Source organism: Drosophila novamexicana, unplaced genomic scaffold (genome assembly GCF_003285875.2).
Source record: "Drosophila novamexicana strain 15010-1031.04,08,12 unplaced genomic scaffold, DnovRS2.1 tig00000770-arrow-pilon, whole genome shotgun sequence".
Lineage (NCBI taxonomy): Eukaryota > Metazoa > Arthropoda > Insecta > Diptera > Drosophilidae > Drosophila > Drosophila novamexicana.
In genome coordinates, this window is record NW_020824821.1 from 916,885 (window position 1) to 937,599 (window position 20,715).

General features: G+C 42.0%; 4 protein-coding genes across 5 annotated transcripts in view; 3 read left to right on the forward strand and 1 right to left on the reverse strand.

Moving 5' to 3' along the window:
- Nucleotides 1–818: 818 nt before the first annotated feature.
- LOC115763850 (major heat shock 70 kDa protein Ba) lies at nt 819–3,464 on the forward strand. The gene is made up of 2 exons (XM_030706619.1): nt 819–890; nt 976–3,464. Exon 2 carries the CDS (start codon nt 1,395–1,397, stop codon nt 3,318–3,320), a length of 1,926 nt encoding a protein of 641 aa, XP_030562479.1. The 5' UTR covers nt 819–890; nt 976–1,394; the 3' UTR covers nt 3,321–3,464.
- Nucleotides 3,465–4,159: 695 nt separating this feature from the next.
- On the forward strand, nt 4,160–6,468 carry LOC115763852 (chromosomal protein D1). 2 transcript variants are annotated; one of them, XM_030706620.1, is made up of 3 exons: nt 4,160–4,429; nt 4,562–5,198; nt 5,281–6,468. In XM_030706620.1, the coding sequence occupies exons 2-3, from the start codon at nt 4,742–4,744 to the stop codon at nt 6,147–6,149; spliced, it is 1,326 nt and encodes a 441-aa protein (XP_030562480.1). In that variant the 5' UTR covers nt 4,160–4,429; nt 4,562–4,741; the 3' UTR covers nt 6,150–6,468. The 2 variants fall into 2 exon arrangements, with proteins under 2 accessions (XP_030562480.1, XP_030562481.1); XM_030706621.1 differs by having other exon boundaries at nt 4,160–4,353.
- Nucleotides 6,469–9,105: 2,637 nt separating this feature from the next.
- LOC115763793 lies at nt 9,106–9,880 on the reverse strand. The gene is made up of 2 exons (XM_030706524.1): nt 9,466–9,880; nt 9,106–9,359 (listed from the first exon to the last, which is right to left on the reverse strand). The coding sequence occupies exons 1-2, from the start codon at nt 9,654–9,656 to the stop codon at nt 9,140–9,142; spliced, it is 411 nt and encodes a 136-aa protein (XP_030562384.1). The 5' UTR covers nt 9,657–9,880; the 3' UTR covers nt 9,106–9,139.
- Nucleotides 9,881–10,953: 1,073 nt separating this feature from the next.
- LOC115763872 (maternal protein pumilio-like) overlaps nt 10,954–20,715 on the forward strand; it is a 74,435-nt gene continuing 64,673 nt past the window's right edge. The window contains exons 1-2 of the mRNA XM_030706650.1: nt 10,954–11,331; nt 13,540–14,391. Coding sequence (XP_030562510.1) covers nt 11,023–11,331; nt 13,540–14,391 — 1,161 coding nt within the window. The 5' untranslated portion in view covers nt 10,954–11,022. The remainder of the gene's footprint in view (nt 11,332–13,539; nt 14,392–20,715) is intronic.

Consider the following 20,715-nt stretch of genomic DNA (forward strand, 5'->3'; position numbering starts at 1 on the left):
ATAGGCAAAATCATATTAAGATCGGACCACTATATCATACAGCTGCCATAGGAAAGATCGGTCGAAAATTAATTTGCTGTATGGAAAACTTTTTTTTCATTCAAGATATTTTGATTAAACACGGCATTTAAAGATTTCACTATGCTCCCTTCATTTTTGCAAAATCTTATTTACATCGGACTACTTTATCATATATCAGCCATAGGAACGATCGGTCGAAAACTAGGTTTTTGACTAGAAACCTTTTTGGTTTATCAAAATATTTTGACCAAACTCGACATTAACTATTTTCCCTGTGCTTCTTAGATACGGGCAAAGCACTATTAGCTTTATGAAAAGGTTGGGTCTGCAAGGGTATTAGATCTTCGCTGTGCCGAAGATAGCCTTTCTTTCTCGTTATAATTATCTTTGAAAATCAATTTGAGGTCAACATTTAGTTTCACATAACCGTTTCCGCTTATTTTCCCCACTTGTGGGTGGAAATTCCGAAAACCCCATCTAGCTATATTGAAAATTTAAGGTTCACGGGTCGTACGTTAATCCCCGATCATTCAGTCAGAACACGCTTTCTAGAAAACTAAATACACAGATGACATAGCAAAAGTAGGGAGCCCAGTTCGGTTTATTTGCTATAGTGTATTAATTTGTTGATTTACACGTCGTTAAAGCAGCAACAAAATTTAAATGAGAACTAGATTAGCATTCACGTGCACAGAACGAGTTTTTTGATTCAAACATATTTATTCGGTTCCAAAAATAGCCAATCAAGTCAGCATTCGCATTCGCATATAAATAAAATTCATATATCGATCTTAATAGCATTTTGTTAAATATAACAAAACAGTTGCCAACAATCTTTAAGTTCGTGTGAATTTTCTAGAATGGAAAAGGTAAATACCAATTGTTGCCGCAGGTCAAGTCGCACAACCGTTACTCTCTTTCCCTCTCCCTCTATCGACAATACAATAACAAAAGAAGGTTGGCTCTAGAAAAATCGAAACATTTCGAACAGTTCCCTCTCCCTCTAACACATAAGCAAACGCATCGAATGTACGCGTCGTTCGACGCGTTTCGGGAAGAGAGCGTCGAGAAATTTCGAAAAGAGAGCGCCGAGGTATAAATACGGCTGAAATTTTCTCTTCGCCACAATTGAATTCAAGCAAGCGACGTGATAACATCACAAACCAAAACAAGCGACTAGCTGAACAAGCTAAAAACACAAACTAAACAATTTTAAAGAATTTTAACTGAAGAATAAATTAAAAAATTCGAGTGAAAAGTAACGTTTGAACCAATTAATAAAGAGCAACAAGAAGGAAGTGATTTGTACAAGAAAACCAAGTAAAACCGATTCATATCGAGCGAAGAATCAAGGAGAACACACAGAACAGAGAATGCCAGCCATTGGTATTGATTTGGGCACCACGTACTCGTGCGTGGGTGTCTATCAGCATGGCAAGGTGGAGATAATTGCCAATGACCAGGGCAATAGGACGACACCCAGCTATGTGGCTTTCACAGATTCGGAGCGTCTCATTGGCGACGCGGCCAAGAACCAGGTAGCGATGAACCCCAAGAACACAGTATTCGATGCGAAGCGTCTGATTGGTCGCAGGTACGATGATCCGAAGATAGCGGAGGACATCAAGCACTGGCCCTTCAAGGTGGTCAGCGACGGAGGCAAGCCTAAGATTGGCGTCGAGTTTAAGGGGGAGCAGAAGCGTTTTGCGCCCGAGGAGATTAGCTCGATGGTGCTGGTGAAGATGAAGGAGACGGCGGAGGCGTACCTGGGCCAGAGCATCACAGACGCGGTCATCACAGTGCCCGCCTATTTCAACGACTCGCAGCGCCAGGCTACCAAAGATGCCGGCCACATAGCCGGACTGAACGTGCTTAGGATCATTAACGAGCCGACCGCTGCGGCTCTGGCCTATGGCCTGGACAAGAATCTGAAGGGCGAACGCAATGTTTTGATCTTCGATCTGGGCGGCGGCACTTTTGATGTCTCCATTCTAACCATCGACGAGGGCTCACTGTTCGAGGTGCGGTCAACGGCTGGAGACACACATTTGGGCGGCGAGGACTTTGACAACAGACTGGTAACCCATCTGGCGGAGGAGTTCAAGCGCAAGTACAAGAAGGATCTGCGCTCCAATCCTCGCGCCCTGCGCCGCCTGCGCACTGCGGCGGAGCGAGCCAAGCGCACGCTCTCGTCGAGCACAGAGGCTACCATTGAGGTGGACGCGCTGTTCGAGGGCCACGACTTCTACACGAAGGTGAGCCGTGCCCGGTTCGAGGAGCTGTGCGCCGATCTGTTCCGCAACACACTGGCGCCAGTGGAGAAGGCGCTCAACGATGCCAAGATGGACAAGCAGCAGATCCACGATATTGTGCTCGTCGGTGGCTCGACACGCATTCCCAAGGTGCAGAGCCTGCTTCAGCAGTTCTTCGGCGGCAAGAGCCTCAACCTGTCCATCAATCCCGACGAGGCGGTGGCCTATGGCGCCGCAGTCCAAGCAGCCATACTTAGCGGCGACCAGAGCGGCAAGATCCAGGACGTGCTCCTGGTGGACGTTGCGCCCCTTTCGTTGGGCATCGAGACGGCCGGCGGCGTCATGACCAAGCTGATTGAACGCAACTCCCGGATCCCGTGCAAGCAGACGAAGACCTTCTCAACGTACTCTGACAACCAGCCGGGCGTCTCCATTCAGGTGTACGAGGGCGAGCGCGCCCTCACGCAGCACAACAATTCGCTGGGCACGTTCGATTTGTCTGGCATACCGCCGGCACCGCGCGGCGTGCCACAGATCGAGGTCACCTTCGACATGGACGCCAATGGTATCCTGAACGTGACGGCCAAGGAGATGAGCACCGGCAAGGCCAAGAACATTACCATCAAGAACGACAAGGGCCGCCTCTCGCAGGCAGAGATCGACCGCATGGTGAACGAGGCCGAGCGCTACGCGGACGAGGATGAGAAGCACCGAGAGCGCATCACGGCTCGCAACAGCCTCGAGAGCTACGTCTTTGGCGTCAAGCAGGCCGTCGAGCAGGCCAGTCCCGACAAGCTGAGTGAAAGCGATAAGTCCTCCGTGCTGGACAAGTGCAGCGAGATCGTCAAGTGGCTCGACGCCAACACCACAGCCGACAAGGAGGAGTTCGAGTACAAACTGAAGGAGCTTACTCAGCACTGCTCCCCCATCATGACCAAGCTCCATCAGCAGGGACAGCCTCAAGGAAACGCCAACTGTGGTCAGCAGGCGGGCGGCTTTGGTGGTGCTGGTGGCTACCAAGGACCCACCGTGGAGGAAGTCGATTAAATTGCATTCCCCCAGCATTCTAGTATTTAGTTTTAGCTTTATGTTCCTCCGACTGAAAGATTTTTGGTTGAGATATCTCATTTTATGCCAAACACTCGCTAGTTAAGAGAATTAATTGTTAAACTATTCCTAAGTTAGCAACAAATTATAGAATAAAACATTAATTTATTATTTTTTAAAAAGAAACTCAATTGTCTTTGAATTTCCTTTGGTTGGAAAGGGTTCAATATGTAATTTTCGCGTTGATTTTCTTCTGTACAATAGTTCGAATTTAAAAGTGAATGAAAAGCTCGAGCCGGAAAGGTCATCCGCATGGAAATGGCTGGAATCTTGGGCGTAGCCGCTAGGGAATATTTAAATAGGTAGAAGTTTCTAGTTTTTAATGTGAATTGTTTAGTTATCAATTTACATTTATAATATCTAGAAACCATACAAGTTTGGCGTATTAAGAAAACCAAACATCTAAATTTTCGTAATGTTATGAATACGCGACGAGATTTAACTCTTTATCTTGATGAAGATATACACATAAATATTTATATATGTGTGTATTGTATGGGGTCGAAGATATTTCCTTCTGTCTTAGCCCATTTTCAATGGGTTTCGACCATTTTCTAGAAACTTCTTTACTTTGAGTTGTCATGGCGATGTATTCAAATTATGTTTATTCGATTCACAATGAATTTGAATCAAATTAAAGCGCGCGCGCTGCCTTTTAGAAACAATCGATAACAAATTCCAAGCAAGTTGGCAACGCCAACTGCGTTAATATTTAGTTGTGCCGGCCGGCATAAAATTGAAATCAATTCTGCCTTGCTTTCCTTACGTGCCGTATTAAAAGCTGTGGATTTTAACAAAAGTAAATTCAGCGCAGCGAGAGCAACGTTTTTAAATTTACAATACAAAAAACAATAAAAGTTTCACCAGCTATTTCTCAGCCGATGTCAGTGTGTGTGTGTGTTGTGTGTCAGTGTTCGTGTGTGTGCCTATCGATAGACCGTGCCTCGACGCTGCGACGAAGAAGGTACAGATAGTGAGTAGCAAAAAGACGCCGTAGCCGTTTTTCATTTTCGGAGGGATTTTCTAAGCGTGCCTGCCATTTGCAAAAAGTAATTAAATGTGTGAAAAAAATGCAGAGTTTATGCGAATTGTGAACAAAATAATGCCAAGAAACGTTGAATCCGCGGTAATAAATATATTTTGCAACCTGAAATAAATTTTTTTTTTGTATTTTGACGCAGCGCAAATCGCAAGTTGAGCACGCAAAAATAAGAAGGCAAGCGCAAAAGGAAACACCGAAACGGCGAATACGAAGTACGCACAAATTATTTGAGGCAAGAGTTGTGTGTGCATCCAGATCTGAAGCCGACGACGCAGCTTTCTGAAAAAGCGCGCGCATAGAATAAAAAATTAACGAAAAAATGGAGGATACTGCGGTGGCCAAAAAGCGCGGACGCCCGTCAAAGTTGGCGACGGGCGCTGCAGCTGCACCGACGGGCAGTCCCGGCGATAGCAACATTCCAACAATACCCAAAAAGCGCGGTCGTCCGCCCAAGGTCAAGGGTAGTGGCCGTGGCAGGCCGCCAAAGTCCGCAGCCGCTGCGCAAAACAGCGATAACGAGGATCTCGACCAGGATGAGCTGGGCGAGGCCAACGGCGATCTGGGCATGCCGCCATTAAAGGTCAAGGCACGCGGTCGTCCGCGCAAAAGTGGCCCACCTGTACAAGTGCAGGAGAACAGCGGCAACGATGACGACGACATGGATTCCTCGACCGATGAGAAGCCGCCGGTGAAGCACCAAAAGTCGCCGTCTTCGGCCTCCAAGCGCCGCAAGCTGGGACGACCCCAAAAGCATAAGCCCAGTGAAGATGAAGATGGTCAGTTTGGCTAGTACAGTTTGCACAGGCTGTGATCAACTGCATATTTCTATATATAAATTACCTTTGTACTCTCACACAGAATACGATGATGACGATGAGGAGCCACGTCCAGTGGGTCGTCCATCCACTGGAGCCGTCAACTTGAACATTGTGCGCACCGGACGCGGTCCTGGACGCCCCAAGAAGAATGCATCGGCTGGTAGCGGAAAGCGTTCCGCGTCGGCCGCTGCCGCCGAATCAAATAGCGATGATGCACCCACTGTGCCCAAGAAACGTGGACGCCCGCCACTGTCGAACAAGCCGGCCGCGTATGTGCCATCTGGAAGACCACGTGGGCGCCCAAAGGCCCAAGCCGCACTCGTCAAGTCCGCTGCCGATGACGATGATGACCAGTCACAACAGCCGGACGATGATTCCGATGAGGATAATGTGGAACCTGTTGATGCCGAAGAATCGACGGCAGTGGCTGCAGCTACGACCACGCCAAAGAAACGCGGACGTCCCTCATTGGCGGGCAATCAAAGCTCATCGGGCAAACCGCGCGGTCGGCCCAAGTTCAAGAAATCGCCCACCAATCAGGCGGATGACGATGGCGACGATCAGGATTCAACTGGCGATTTGGCTGGTGACGAGTCCAACGGGAATGTGCCCAAGAAGCATGGACGAACTACATCGGGCAAACGCGGACGCCCAAAGTCAGCCAAATCAACGGATTTGAATGGCGACGACAGTCTAAGTGGCGATGCTGACGACGACAATGACGGAGCCGATGACGACGGCGGCGATGATGAATCCGATGAGCCAGCAAAGCAGCAGACGAGCATCAAGGATTCAAAATCGGAGCGCAAGGAATCCGATTCGCCAGAAAATGGCGATGGAGATACCGCCAACGATAATGATGAATCCGTTGAGTGCATCTCCGATGAGCCATCCTGGGCTGGCGCCTAATTTTAGTAGTATTTAAGCAACAACACATTAAATTGGACATAAAAACAAAGCAAATAGCAAGAGGAAACCCTAAGAACAGACAACCTTGTACCCATTAACCACATCTGGAGTACTCTAGGTAGTTATTCGATCAAGATCAATCAATTTTTCCAAAAATGAAAAAAAAAAAACATCAAACAAATCACATTTTATCATGTTTTTTATGTTAAATTCACCCCTCTCAGTCCCCCGCACCCTCAAACTTATATGTAATTCCAAAAAAAGAAAATATTTCATCTTATTCCATTACTCTAAAATTGATTTTAAATTTTGTTTCATTTTGGCTTAAATACATAATAGAAATACATTAAATATAATTGTAGTGGCTTGTGCAAACACAAGTGGAAATCATTCATTTTATTCAATATATAAAAATAAAGAAATAGATGATAAACATAACGTCTTTCTAAGAGCCCCGGCTTGCCAATTATTTTAATAGTACCGCGCTTTGCATTAACAGTCGTGGCATATATCGATTATTGGTTAACATGAACAGTCGATAAATTTGCATAGCTGTTAAATTTGCTCAAAAACAGCTGGAGGTTGCAGGAAAGCCGCAAATAAGAATTTATCGCATTTTAGAAATCGATACAGATTGTCTATCGACTACAAATTTGTAGTCAGTGTAAATCGTTTGTAAGAACAGCGTGTTTGTAATACATACATATGTACATTTTTCAAATAAGCTAAGGTGAATAATATTTAATACCTACGTGAGGCACACATATCTAATATAATATTAATTAAGTTACTTAAGCACCGTGTGTTAAAGTCGTACGCGTGAAAAATGCAAAACATTCTGGCTGACTCTGCGTGCGGCTTCCCATATTCGGTTTTGCGTTAATTTGCAAACAAGCCAAATAAATGAAAAAGCACCAAAAGGCTAGCATAGGATAATCAAAGTTTTCAAAATGCATGCACATATTGCCGCATAATGTTTGTTTTGTTCTAAAGCACGAGCAGCAGAAAAAATGCAGAATTGATCAAAAATGCCGCAAACAAAAACAAAACAAATACACAGGCAAACGGCGGCTGCAGCATTTTGTGTATGAGTGTGTTAAAGTGTGTGTGTATGTGTATTTGCACCTAATCAAATTTTATACGCGCTCCAAATCGATTGAAATGTTTGTTTGATGTAAACATGCTTTAATGAATCTATTAAAATGGTCCAAGCACAACAAATGTAATTAATTTACAAATAGGCTCGCGTGCACGCAAATGCGTGCGTGTGTGTGTATGTATGTGTGTTTGACTTGCGTTTTTTTTTTTTGAGTTACGCATCTATTGAATAACTTCGACAGTTGATGCTTGAAAAAGTTTTTCATTTGAACTTCATGTGCCAATTTTTATTGATAAATTTAGATAAATATAATTTCGCAAATTTACCAAAATGCAACCCTGCAGGCATTGTGCACTTGTACTCGAGCAGCTGTTCCATTGCTCTTGATGTTACTATCTCGTTTCTGTTTATCGGGATGCGTGCGGCAGCGCGGGCTTAAACTATTTGAATCATTTGACGAAAAATATATAGTGCGTGCATGTAGTGAAGCTTATCGTTTTTTAAGTTGTAGGCCCCTCATATAAAAAATGTTTTAAGCAGCAATCAATTTTTTTCTTATGTTTAATATATTAACAGTATTGCAGCTGCAGTCCCTGTTAAGCTGATAATATTCTTGTTATTCGAATTTATTTTGTCATTTTCAGCATTGACCAAATTTGGTCACACTTTTTTGCGGCACATGCTCTCTCTGCCGCGTTCTCTCTTTATGTCTGTCGCTCTGAGCGCAATCTCCTGCTGGTTTTGTGTGTTTTCGACGCTGGCGCTGTCTTTGCATTCGCATTCGCTTTATTATCGTTCTCGCGACGACGACGTCGAAGAATTCTTAGCCGTATTCTTCTTCATCCTGTGTAAATAATTGTAATTTAAATAATTTAAATTAAACACAAAAACCACGCAAAACTAATAAGATAAGCAAGTTGAGGGCATTTCGCGCGTGTTTACCAAGTCATTAAGTGCATGTGTAAGTGCCGAAAAAAAAAAGAAAACTATACTATATAGAAATATTCAATTCTATACATATTCAATTTTTCGTTTCGAGACATTTTTGCTCGCCTGCCTCTTTTTTACATTGTCATCGTCGTTTCCTTCTTGCTGCGACTGCGGCGGCGGCTGCAAAAATTTGTTATATATGCAAACACATGTGTATATATACATGTGTGTGTGTGTCTTATATACATAGGTAAATCCAGACGAGCATCGGCTGCACAAACACACTCATATTTAGACGCACACGGCCGATTTATACATATATATACACACATGTATATAAACATGTATAAATAGTCGCAAAAACACAAAAAAAAAAAATAATTGTAAGTTTCTGAGCACGCAAGTCGCGTGCGTCGCTACTTAAAATAAAAGGTAAAAATCAATTAAATGCTTCCTTTTATGCGTGTGTTTCCCTTTGGTTTTGCGCTATATTTTTTTAAAACTGCCTGTAAAAAAAATTACTTTTCCGATTGGTTCGCAAAATGTCCAGAACGTTCTTGTTTGTGTGCGTGCATACGGCAGTGTGTGTGAGTGAGTTTGTCGTCGTCGTCTGTCCGTTCGTCCATTATCCGCCTGTGCCTTGTTTCATTTTCTTCCTTGTCAGCGGCAGCCATTTGCTTCTTCTTTACATTTGCACGGCAGTGTTTAAAATATTTTATTTCGCTTACGCTCTTGTACTGCACGTTTGCGCTCTTGTTCTCTCGCCGTGTCCCCTGCATTTGTATACAATAATTTTCCCAATAAGAGCGCCGCTTTCGCCGCCGACGCAAAAATAAACAAACTGACTACGAAATTTTGTTAAGTACTTATTTAACTTAATTAAACTACTTTGTTTTTCATTTTTTGTACATTCTTACGTATTTAATAAATATTCACGGCTGCGCTTGCCACACCCCCCCTTTTAGTTGCTTTGCGCATCGCTCGCTTCGGGCTCCTTTTTATGCTGTTTGTTCTCGTGCTTTTGTTTTTCACATGTCTCTTTTTGGCGTTTATCTTTATGTTTGTTTTTGTATCGACTGCTCGCGTGTGTGTGTGTGCGTGTGTGAGTGAGGCCCCCGTTGGGCGCTGCGGTTTCGCACGCTGCACTTGTCTTTTGCGTCTGCTCTGGGTGCTCTCTTTGGCTGTTGGTGGGAGGGGGATAGGGTGTGGGTAAACTGTCGCTGGATTTGCCTGCTCGCGCGCATATAAACAACAGAGAAACATATGATGGACGGGCCGATTGCTTACATATTTTGTAACTTAACCTCAAAACGTTGCGGCCTCTGTTGCCGGCCGCCGTTCACTTCGTCTTCGTTGTTGTTGTTGTTGTTCTTCTTCTTCTTCTTCTTGCTGTGTGTATATGATAATTTATATGTTTTTCCTTTAGCCTGCCCCCTTCGGCTGCTGTCGTTTTCTTTTTCGTACTTTTCGCAGCGCATGATTCAGCGTCGCTGCCGCGTTGTTCTTTGCAATTGCTGTTGATATTCGGCTTTAGCTTCAATTACTGCTCCTGTTTCTTCTTCTTTGTCTTGCACGGTTTCTGCTTTGTTATTGTTTTCGTAACGCGGCAGAGGCTCATTTAAAATTTTGAAGATTTTGTTAAGCATATTCTTGAGCTGGTTATCTGTCTGCCCTTCCCTAACGTTATCTTGGTTTCTCTACCATGACCAGCTCAAAGTAGGCACAGTGGTTCCTATCTGATTGAAAATGTATTGAATTGAATATATCGATAGAATGCATACTTATCGATGCTTAATCGAATTTTTAACGTGCTCAATTATAAAATATGTAATAATACTTATCTATTTTCTTTCTCTTTGCAGTTTGTGTATATTTTCATCATTAAAACGCCGTGTAAATTAAAATCATCCTAATTATAATTCAAAACAACAACCCCAACAACAACAGCTACAAACATAAAATCAACAACAAAAAATTTCAATCGATCTGTAAAAAAAATTATTTATGAAATTTGTAATTTTTTAACCAGCTCTCATACGTATTTATTGAATGCATTGCAAAGAAAAAAGTTCATTTGTTTGGTACCACTGTGTAAAGTATTATTCATAAATTGTGTTAAATAGTGTACATTTTTGTAAAAAAAAAAAACCAAACCAAACCAAACGTGCAAGTTTTTTTTTTCGAGTGTAAAGAAATACAAACGATAAATGTAATTAAATATCTCAAATCACTGTAAATTAATATTAAATATTAAGAAAGAGCAAAGTGTGGTTTCTATGCATGTATAAAACAACAACAACGACGACAAAACAAAAAAAAAAAAAAACAAGCAAAAAACACGAGAAATTGAATTTACGGTACCCCCTTTAATGTGTCATTTGCATAGCTCTCGCCCCACTGTGCACGCGACGTGTTTGCAATTTTTTTAAATTGTAGCTGCAACGAAACGTCGTCCAGTTGCTTTTAAACTGTTGTTCTCGTTCCGTCAAATTTTTTGTACGTTTTTGTTTTTTTTTTTTTTAAATTTTATTTGGTTTTTGTTTGTTTTTGCAATACGCGACAAGTCGTCAGCTGAGCGTGCAGCAAACAGCCGCCAAAATTGAGCTGTTAAGCGCGCCCACAATCTCGATATCGACGGTAGTGCCCACCACGTCGCCATCGCCGCAGCATCATCTCCAGCCGCAGCAGCAGCAGCAGGGGTCGTATCATCAACAGCAGCAGCAACAGCAGCAGCATTACGGGCAGCCCCAACTGCCGCCGCTGCCCTCACCATACTTTCAGCATCTGCAACAACAACAACAACAACAACAACAGCAGCAGCAACAACAACAGCAGTTACAACACATGAAGTTTCTGGGCGGCAATGATGATCGCAACGGACGCGGCGGCGTCGGCGTTGGCAGCGACGCAATCGTCGTAGGCGGCACACGCGGCTCCAATTCGCAGGACGTGGACGCAGCAAGCGCTGCGGCAGCCGCTGCTGCCGTTGGCTTCGTTTTTCAGCAGCGCCCCTCGCCCGGTGGCGGCGCTGGCGTCGGCGTCGGTCCCGTTGGCTCCACCTTGCAAGACGCCGCAGCCGCCGAATATGCGGCCCACTTTGCCCAAAAGCAGCAGCAGACGCGATGGGCATGCGGCGACGAGCACGGCATCGATGTGAGTATATAAACAGAATGAAGTATTTATGTATGTATGTGTACACATATATAGGCATGTATAGTATAGACATGTACAAACAAGTTAGATTTGGCTCGGCGCCAGCGTGCACTCTAAACCAAAAGCAAAGCCAAAGGACAGTTTCATGGAGTAGGGTGGAGTAGGGTTAGGGAGGAGGGGTAGATTTTGCTCTCTGGCATTGTTTGTTGCTGAGCTTCTTGTTTTGGTCACTAAAATGTCTCAATTATGTATATAATACATATGCATATACGTTTAAGCTGTCTCCGTAGCAGCTGATCGCCAGTGTTGCATAGGCTTGTCAAAAAGTTATCGATTAATTTGCGTAAAACAGAGAGCCTTAGCCGTTATTCACACTATTCTCAAAGCTAGAAAATGTTTCCTTAGTAAAAACCAAAGAGTAAAACATTTCAGGTTAGGCATCCATTTTTTCTAAACAGTAAAAAAAGTTTGAGATATAAAAAGGGTATTGTTTATCGCAATTAAACATTTTATAGCCTGATTTTACTATGGCCAATATATGTTACATTTACAACATTCTGCGACAGTTGTTGGTAACATATGAATTTTCCCTCGAAAGGTCAAATAGGGGCTGTATTTAAAGGACTCTTTGCTGGATTTGGTTATCTTTAAATGTTAAAAACTGTGGGATCACTAAAATTTAAAAATTTATGGGAAAACGTTCAGACAACAAATTTGACATTCGCAAAAAATGTAAACTATGTTGGCAGTGGAATTATGCTACTAAAATAGAGAATTTTCAGAAAGTCCAACAAATAAGTTAACAGAATATCTTAAATGTAGAATATATTATAAAGAGATAATATTGTATCTGGGTCAAATATGATCTTAAGTTTTAAGACTTCAAAATCTCAATGAAAATGAATTGAGTTCCATGTTCCCTTTAACGAGATTTAAGGCCCGATAAACCAAATTTGATTAGTTTAATTTTGTTTAAAGCTCTTGTAACAATTTTGTTTTCATTTAAAACATTCTCGCAGCAACACTTTTTACGGCAACGGTTCCAATATTTTCCAGCATTTTCAAATTAGAATTTTTGTTGTTTTTTGTTTTTAGCAGTTTAAAGAATTTTTTGCTATGTGCCCATTCTTCATCGCATTCTTCCGCTGCCTGGAGCCTCCGTTTTTTAGATTTTGTTTGCTTTTCTTGCAGCCTCTTTCCTGAATATACCCTGTAGCCAAGATTGTGAAGTGGGTGTATACGTTGATTCGTAACATTAAAGTGGCTTATGTGTAGAAATATAGTTGATATTTTATTTGGGGGCAGAGTTATCGCAAATTGACAGCCGAAATTGGAGTAAATTATTCAGGATAAGTTCGTCACGCTAAGAATCATTATTTTAGTTGGTATAAACAAACATTTCATTAAAGAAATTAAAGAATTTTGTGAGTGTTTGACTAATTTTAGATGCAAACGGAAATCATATGTATTTTTAGTCCGATAACCATACTTTTAACAGCTTTCACTTTTTACATAAAAAGGATATTAACGAATTTAAAACTTGAACAAATAATTTGAAGTTTGTTTTTCTTTATATTGAAAACATACGATTGTCAGGAGCGTGGCGCTAGAATTACCCATATATACAGAAAGTAGCTGATTCCCAGATCTAAAGTTGCTAAAAATAGCTAGTTTAGCTTTCTGATCATTCGGATGCCAAAAAAAGCTAAATCAGGCAAAAACTTTAACTGCTTTCAGAGTATTACCAAATGTAGCTAGAAAAGGGCTAAAATAAAGTTAAAATTTTGCATTTGTTAGTTTGTTTGTTTTATTTTAACCCTATTGAAGTTATATTTTATAAATATCTTATAGGGTATCTACAAGTCACGATTGCATCTTTTTTCTAGCACTTTGACTTCCGTTGCGATATTTTTTCCATGGCAAATGCCAAATAAATGTAAGAGAAGTACGAGTTGTGAATTTGTTGTTTTATCAGGAGGTTATTCAGTTTTATTAAGGCCAACTTGTGACGTTGGCTGGGCTGACGAGGGGGGGGGGGGGGGGGGGGGTGTTCATGGGGGAGCTCGCTTCCAGGCGGTGCCCGAAAGGTTACATAAACAGCAACCAACTTGGCAACGTGCAACCGACATTTTGTTCTATTTTTAGTAATTTCAAGGATAAACGGATTACATATTTATATATATATATGTATCTTTATGTTACTTTCAGAATCCGGATAAATGGAAATACAATCCACCCATGAATCCGGCGAATGCCGCGCCCGGAGGCAGCAACGGCGGCCCCGGAGCCATAGGCACCATTGGCATGGGCGCCGGCAGCGGGCTGGGCGGCATGGGCGCCGGCAGCGGCACCAACGGCGGGGGACTGCATCATCCATCGATGGCGGCCGCAGCGGCCAATATGGCTGCCATGCAACAGGCGGCCGCCGTGGCCAAGCACAATCACATGATGTCGCAGGCGGCCGCCGCAGTTGCTGCCCAACAGCAACAACAACAACAGCAACAACAACACAATGCGCAGGGACCGCCGCATCATCTTATGGGCGGCGGCAATGGGCTGGGCAATGGCAATAGCCTAGGCGGCCTGGGTCAGCCGCATCCAGGCCAGCAACTACAACAACAACAGCAGCAACAGCAACAGCAGCAGCAGCAGCAACAACAGGGCCAACAACCCGGCCAGGCACATCTCGGCCAGCATCAATACAATTCGAATCTGCTCAGCCATGTGATGAATAACCAGGTGGCAGCTGCCGTTGCCGCCGGCGCCACCATGGGCCATATGCCGCCCTACGCCCAGTCGGCTGCTAGCGGCAGCATGTACGATCACCATGGCGGTAGCGCACTGCATCCGGGCATGAATGGCGGCATGCCGAAGCCGCCGCCGCCGCCGCTGGGTCCGCCCGGGGGTCCACAGGATTTCGTCTATATGGGCGGGCAGCCGCATGCCGCTGCCGCTGCAGCCGCCGCTGCGGCCATGGGCGCAGCTCTGATGCCGCCGCAGAATCAATATATGAACAACTCGGCGGCAGCAGCCGTCGCCGCCGCCAATCGGAATGCAGCGGTGAGTAGAATCGGGCGAATATACATACATATGTATATATATATTTAGAAGAGTTTGCCCCGGCTGTATGAAAATTTTGGTCAAAGTTTTAATGAAAATAACTCAGCAAATGTAACGTCATACGCCTGTGTGGCTGTTGCTTAAGCGTCGCACCCTGGAGGGTGAGGACGCTGGTTCAAACTGTCAAAGATAAAAGCATCACAAAGAAGGGTTTGACTTGGTTGACGCCGTCTAATTTCTTGTTTTTTTTTACACATTCATGTAAATAGGGTTAACCAACAAGCGCTTAGATAAGCTTCTAAGTGGAGCTAATCAATTTGATTTGTTTTTCCACTTCTGTTGATATCATCAATTTTGATTGATGATGATTAAAATGTGCTAGGACTAGCATTTGGGTCATTTGTGTGAAATATTTAACTGTTATGAATATGAAACATAGGCTTCGAATTTGAAGTCGTACGAACCGGTTCGAATCCCCAAGTTCAATTTGTTTCTTTTGGCCTGACAACTAGACCTAACCTCACTTTAGCTAAACCATATTTAACAAATTGTGGAACTTAAGAACACTGTAAAGTCGAATGTTATTTAAATCAAATTTGATTTCTTAAAAAACGTAAATCGTTTGCAAATATTTCTCAAATTTCTTTAGAGTTATTTATTTCCAATTAATGTTGAAATCTGAGCAAATGTATTGTTGTGATAACTCCCCAATATTCAGTTTTTTTTTTAGCGTTAAGTATATTTTTTCTGTTCGATATTCATATTAGATAATATTTGTTATCGCACAACGAGCTGGTTCTCTATAAATGCCGTTGTCTGGTTTTTGTAGACAATAGGGGCAGCCGGCAACAAATATAGCACTAGACTGTTTTAACTCGCCCTCACTATTCAATAAAACTGTTTAAAACTGTTTGTTCTGACCGACTGAGTGATTGACTGACTAACTGATTCACTGACTGACTGACTAACTGACTGATTGATTGACTGACAGATGGATTGACTGACTGACTGTCTGATTGATTGACTGAATGATTGACTGACTGACTAACTAACTCACTGATTGACTGACGGACTCATTTACTGACTGACTAACTGAATGATTGACTGATTGTCTGACAAACTGATTGACTGACTAACTAACTTACTGATTGACTGACCGACTGACGGACTCACTTACTGACTGACTGACTGATTAACTGAACGACTCACTGACTGACTGATTGACTGTCTGACTGACTGATTGACTGACTGATTGACTGATCGATTACTCAGTTACTGAGTGACTGGCTAACTAACTGATTGACTGACAGATGGATTGACTGATCGACTGACTGACTAACTGACTGATTGACTGATGGACTCACTTACTGACTGACTAACTGAATGATTGACTGATTGTCTGACAAACTGATTGACTGACTAACTAACTTACTGATTGACTGACCGACTGACGGACTCACTTACTGACTGACTGACTGATTAACTGAACGACTCACTGACTGACTGATTGACTGTCTGACTGACTGATTGACTGACTGATTGACTGATCGATTGACTCACTTACTGAGTGACTGGCTAACTAACTGATTGACTGACAGATGGATTGACTGATCGACTGACTGACTAACTGACTGATTGACTGATGGACTCACTTACTGACTGACTAACTGAATGATTGACTGATTGTCTGACTGACCGACTAACTTACTGATTGACTGACGGACTCACTTACTGACTGACTGACTGATTGACTGTCTGACTGACTAATTGACTGTCTGACTGACTGATTGACTGATCGATTGATTCACTTACTGACTGACTGACTAATTAACTGATTGACTGACTATCTGACTGACAGACTGTCTAACTGACTGATTGACGGTCTGACTTACTGACTGATTGAAGAATTTTTTGAGCTAAGTTTTAAGTTTTGCCCGATTTGGGTCAAAGGTTAAATAAACGAAAGTTTATTCTTCAGCTTCAAGATTCTCACTAACATGAGCGGAAAGTGTTGATTCCAACACTTGCTTAAAATATATTTTTAAATAGAATTGTAGATCAAGATGGGTAGATTTAAATTTTCCACGGGCGTGTAAAGGTAATATTTAAAATTTGTAGCACAAAACGTTCCACGGGCAAGGCCGGGCAATACTCGCAAGGTTATATATATTATGTGTTATAATATTATCTCACAGGGAACCTGAACACTAAACGCAGCCAATGGCTAAACCTAAACTTCAAGCCTTAACCAAAGTATCTTATGGACAATTCAATATTTGGACTTCAAAGTTTTTTCACCGCTTCTTTTTCTGAGCCAAGTTTTTCACCAACTTTTCTTTTCGCCTGCAGAGAAAAAGATTTCCACAGTTTACTTTTATGTTAGTTGCACTTTTAGTTTTTGCCATTTCGGGCTCGTATCGTAAAATTTGTTCATGAGTGTTTGGTTAATCAATAATTTCGTTGGCTTTTATGGTTAGTTGTATACACTCCCCCTTCCCCTTCCCCGTCCCCTGAAAGAAAAGCCCACCCCAAAAATTTTGTAGCCGTAAATTGCAAAGTTTTTCCTTTTTCTCCTACTTGTTTTTCATTTCTGAATTTGTGTTTTTTTCTTTGTATGCGGCCCTTCCGAGTTTTGCCTCATAGACATATCATAAAATTAATGATTGTTATTGCTCGGTTTTTCTATTTTCCTTACATTTTCCATTTTTTCGCCCATGTGTGAAATACATTTTTCTTTGTGTGCGTGCCGAATGAAATATTTTTCACATGCACGAATCTATTGCCTTTGGGCTAGACGTAGGATGGGACAGAAAGAAAATCTTAAGGATTATTGTCCAATAATTGTTAACCGTTTTTCTTAGGGGCAGATAGCAGGAGACTGTTAGGCTTTTTTTAGGGGGAGTTGGGAGACAATTTCGCATATAAGCTCGGATATTATTACCTTTAGTTAGGGGCTTTAACTTGATAAGCTTTATTAAGAAGCCTTTTATTAAATGTGGATAAAATCCTTATTTTCTTATGTTTATTTGAGATAATGGAAAGTTTGTTAACGATTATTTGATATCCTGAAAAATCCTTAAAATAAACACATAAAATGGTTCGGTTCTGCGAATTTATCGCTCACCATTTATAGCTTTATCAAGTTATCAAAGTAGCTTGACCAAACTCATCGTTTATTACTTTTGTTATGCTTCCCATATATATATGGGAAATCCGATCAACATCGGACCACTATATATTATATATAGCGCCCATAGGAACGATCGATGGAAATTTAAGTTGTTCTATGGAAAACGTGGCATTTATAAGTTTTCATATGCTCCCTACAAATATACAAAATCATATCCACATTGGAATGCTATATCATATAGTTACCATAGGAACGATCGGTCGAAAATGAGGTTATTGTATGAAAAACTTTTCGGCATTAACTATTTTCGGTGTGCTTCTTAGATACGAGTATAGCATTATGAGCTTTATGAAAATGTTCAGTTTGCAAGGGTATTAAATCTTCGGCGTGCCGCGGATAGCCCTTCTTTATCGTTAAGTTTTTTTAGCTAATCAAAAGTTTATCGATTTTTTTTATCATGAAAATTCCTAAAAATATAGGTAGAGAATGGGGCGGTTCTGTCATTTTATCGCTCCCTATTTCTACTTATAAATTATTATTTTAATCATTTTTATACCCTGAACCCATTAAAAATGGGTATAAGGGTATATTGCCTTTGTGCAAAATCCAAATGTATGTAACAGGCAGAAGGAAGCATCTCCGACCCCATAAAGCATATATATTCGTGATCAGCATCAATAGCCGAGTCGATCTAGCCATGTCTGCCCGTCTGTCTGTCTGTCCGTCTGTCCGTCCGTCCGTATGTATGAACGCAAGGATCTCAGAACCTATAAGAGCTAGAGACTTGAAATTTTAGATGTAGGTGCTCCTAGTGCATGCGCAGATCGATAATCGATAACTTCGTTTCCAAGCAATCGATAAAAATCGATATCGATATCCTGTTTTTTGGGCAATTTTGGTAAATAATAAGAGCTAGAGTCACCAAGCTTGACATGTTGCTTCTAAAATAGAATATACATATATATTCATTTGATGTTGGAAGAAGAGGGTTCAGGGTATCCACTAGTCGGGAGCTCCCGACTTGAACCTCTTACTTGTTTAAAGAATAATCTATTTTTAGTTTTTGGCTATTTAATAGTAAGCCATAGATTGGGGTTGTAGATGGGTTCTTGATCAAGAATTTTCATTTTTGGCATAACATAAATTTTGGCTTCAAGATTTTCTTGCTGCATACCATTTGCCTTTCTAAATTGTTCTTTTAATAAGCCTCGAAAGTCGATTTATCAAATTAGCAATTATTTACCGTATTGGTTATTTTAGGTTTTCGCTCTTCTCACCTCTTCTTCGAATTCGCTTCTGCTTCTTGCTAGCCAGCTGGCTGTTGTTTTTAATCTTGAGACACGTTTTGAAGCTTTGTCTCTTTGCTTTGCTGATGGCTTCTTGATTGCCTCGCACTTCTATTGCAGCCCCCCCTCCGCCCTCTCTGTTGCTCTGTCCGTCTGTTTATAGTTCTCTGTTCTGTTCCGCTAACAAATGCATTCCGGTTGCAATTTTCTGCCTTATAAGCGTTGCATACACACACGCACACACAGACGAACGCACACGCACACATGTGAGGCACACATGGAGGCATTCGTTTGCAGTACTCAGAAACCACTCGCATTTATAAATAAAAGAATTTAATACTCGACATGGACTTAATGAGCTCTTAACTGGCTCCACTTACAGTTTTTTTTCTACCTGTACTTCTAACTCACCCTCCTCCTGTTCCGATGCTTCGTCGTGTTGTTGTTGCTGCCGTGTCTCAAATGTTTATAAAAAAAAGCCATTTTAATTAAAGAATTTCACTCGCTGAGGTTGTTACTGCCTTAGAAGAAGAAACGGCTTGTGGTTGAGGTACTTTAAGCATGTACGTTCGTTTTTCATGCGCATTTGAAAATTCTAATATTTGTTACTTTTTAGGTTAGTTTTTAATGTTTGTTTGAATCAGTTCCTGTAAGGGTATTCACTCGTCGCATTGCGCTGCTCTGCCAAATTTATGCATTTATTATTCAATTTTTAATTTATTGATATATTTTGTCTGCTCGTAGCGTGTTCAGTCGTCGCATTTCTTTCTTTTCTCTCTTTTAATTCCTGTCCCTTTTATTCGTTATGGTTGCCTACGCGCTACCTTTTTTTCGCAACAACTTCCTTTTGCGCTTAATTCGCAAACTGTTTGGCTGCAGCAGCGCGCAATACGAAATACTAAACAAATTTATTGCAATTATGCCAGGACAGCAGCCGCAGCAGCAGCCGCAGGAGCAAAGCGAACATAAAACACAGACTTAAATTTGTAGACGTGTGTGTGAGCTTTTGTTTTGTTGCTATCGTTGTTACTCCACTTTTTAGCACGTTCGCCTTATGTATATGTATGCGTGTGTGTGTGCCTGTTGTGTGTGTGACAGAGCCAGGGCCCCAGTCAGCATCACCAGCGAGCATTTGCCATCTTTTCAACACTATGCTACGCTCTCGCTCTCACTCCCTCTCTCTGTAGCTGCCGCTGCGTTTACTCTCATTGTTGTTGATGTCGTAGGTCATTGATTTGCGCTTAACTGCGCGGCGCTGCCGGCAGCAGCTTCATCCGCGGGCACTGCTTCCCCCCAACTCCCGTGCGCAGCCCTTTATTTCTGTCTCTTATTTTTGCGTACAGGTTTTTGTTGTTGCCGTTGTTTTTGTTCGTTGCATGTGGCGCATTCGTCGTTCTGTTTTTCTGGTTCTCTTCTGCATGTGTTCTTATTACTTTTTCTTGCATGCTGTCTGCCGCCTCGCTGCTTCTGTTGTTGCTGTAATTGCCATTTTCTTTTTGCTCGCTATGCTTCGTACTTGTTTTTTTTTTGTCTGTGTTCTTCGTTTTTTTTGCCTGTGCTGTAAAGATTTAAATGTGTGTCTGTGTGGTGTCTGATTTTGAGCGCAGCTTTTATTTTGTTGTCTTTGTCTTGCTCGCTGCTTTTGTTGTTTGCGCTTGCCTGCTGCGCTGTGGCTGGCTGCTAATGGACGTCTGCAGCGTTCACTGATTTGGGGCGTCCTTAGACGCTTTTTAATTCACGCGAAAACTTTGTAATTGTGTGCGTTTGAGAGATGTGTGCGTATAGAATTTTTAACCCTCTTATTGTAATGGTAATGTTAACCCAGATTTTTATGGAAAGCGCTTGAATGGACTACAGTGAGGCTTGTCATTTTTGTAAGCTATGACTTCAATTAAAGTTAAATCAGTT

What these genes read in the sequence shown, in the direction of transcription:
- LOC115763850 (XM_030706619.1), top strand. Translation starts at nt 1,395, where the DNA reads ATGCCAGCCATTGGTATTGATTTGGGCACCACGTACTCGTGCGTGGGT.
- LOC115763852 (XM_030706620.1), top strand. Translation starts at nt 4,742, where the DNA reads ATGGAGGATACTGCGGTGGCCAAAAAGCGCGGACGCCCGTCAAAGTTG. An exon ending in GCCCAGTGAAGATGAAGATG is followed by an intron (nt 5,199 to 5,280) that starts GTCAGTTTGGCT and finishes ACTCTCACACAG; the next exon opens with AATACGATGATGACGATGAG.
- LOC115763793 (XM_030706524.1), bottom strand. Translation starts at nt 9,656, where the DNA reads ATGCGCTGCGAAAAGTACGAAAAAGAAAACGACAGCAGCCGAAGGGGG. An exon ending in GAGGTTAAGTTACAAAATAT is followed by an intron (nt 9,360 to 9,465) that starts GTAAGCAATCGG and finishes TCCCACCAACAG; the next exon opens with CCAAAGAGAGCACCCAGAGC.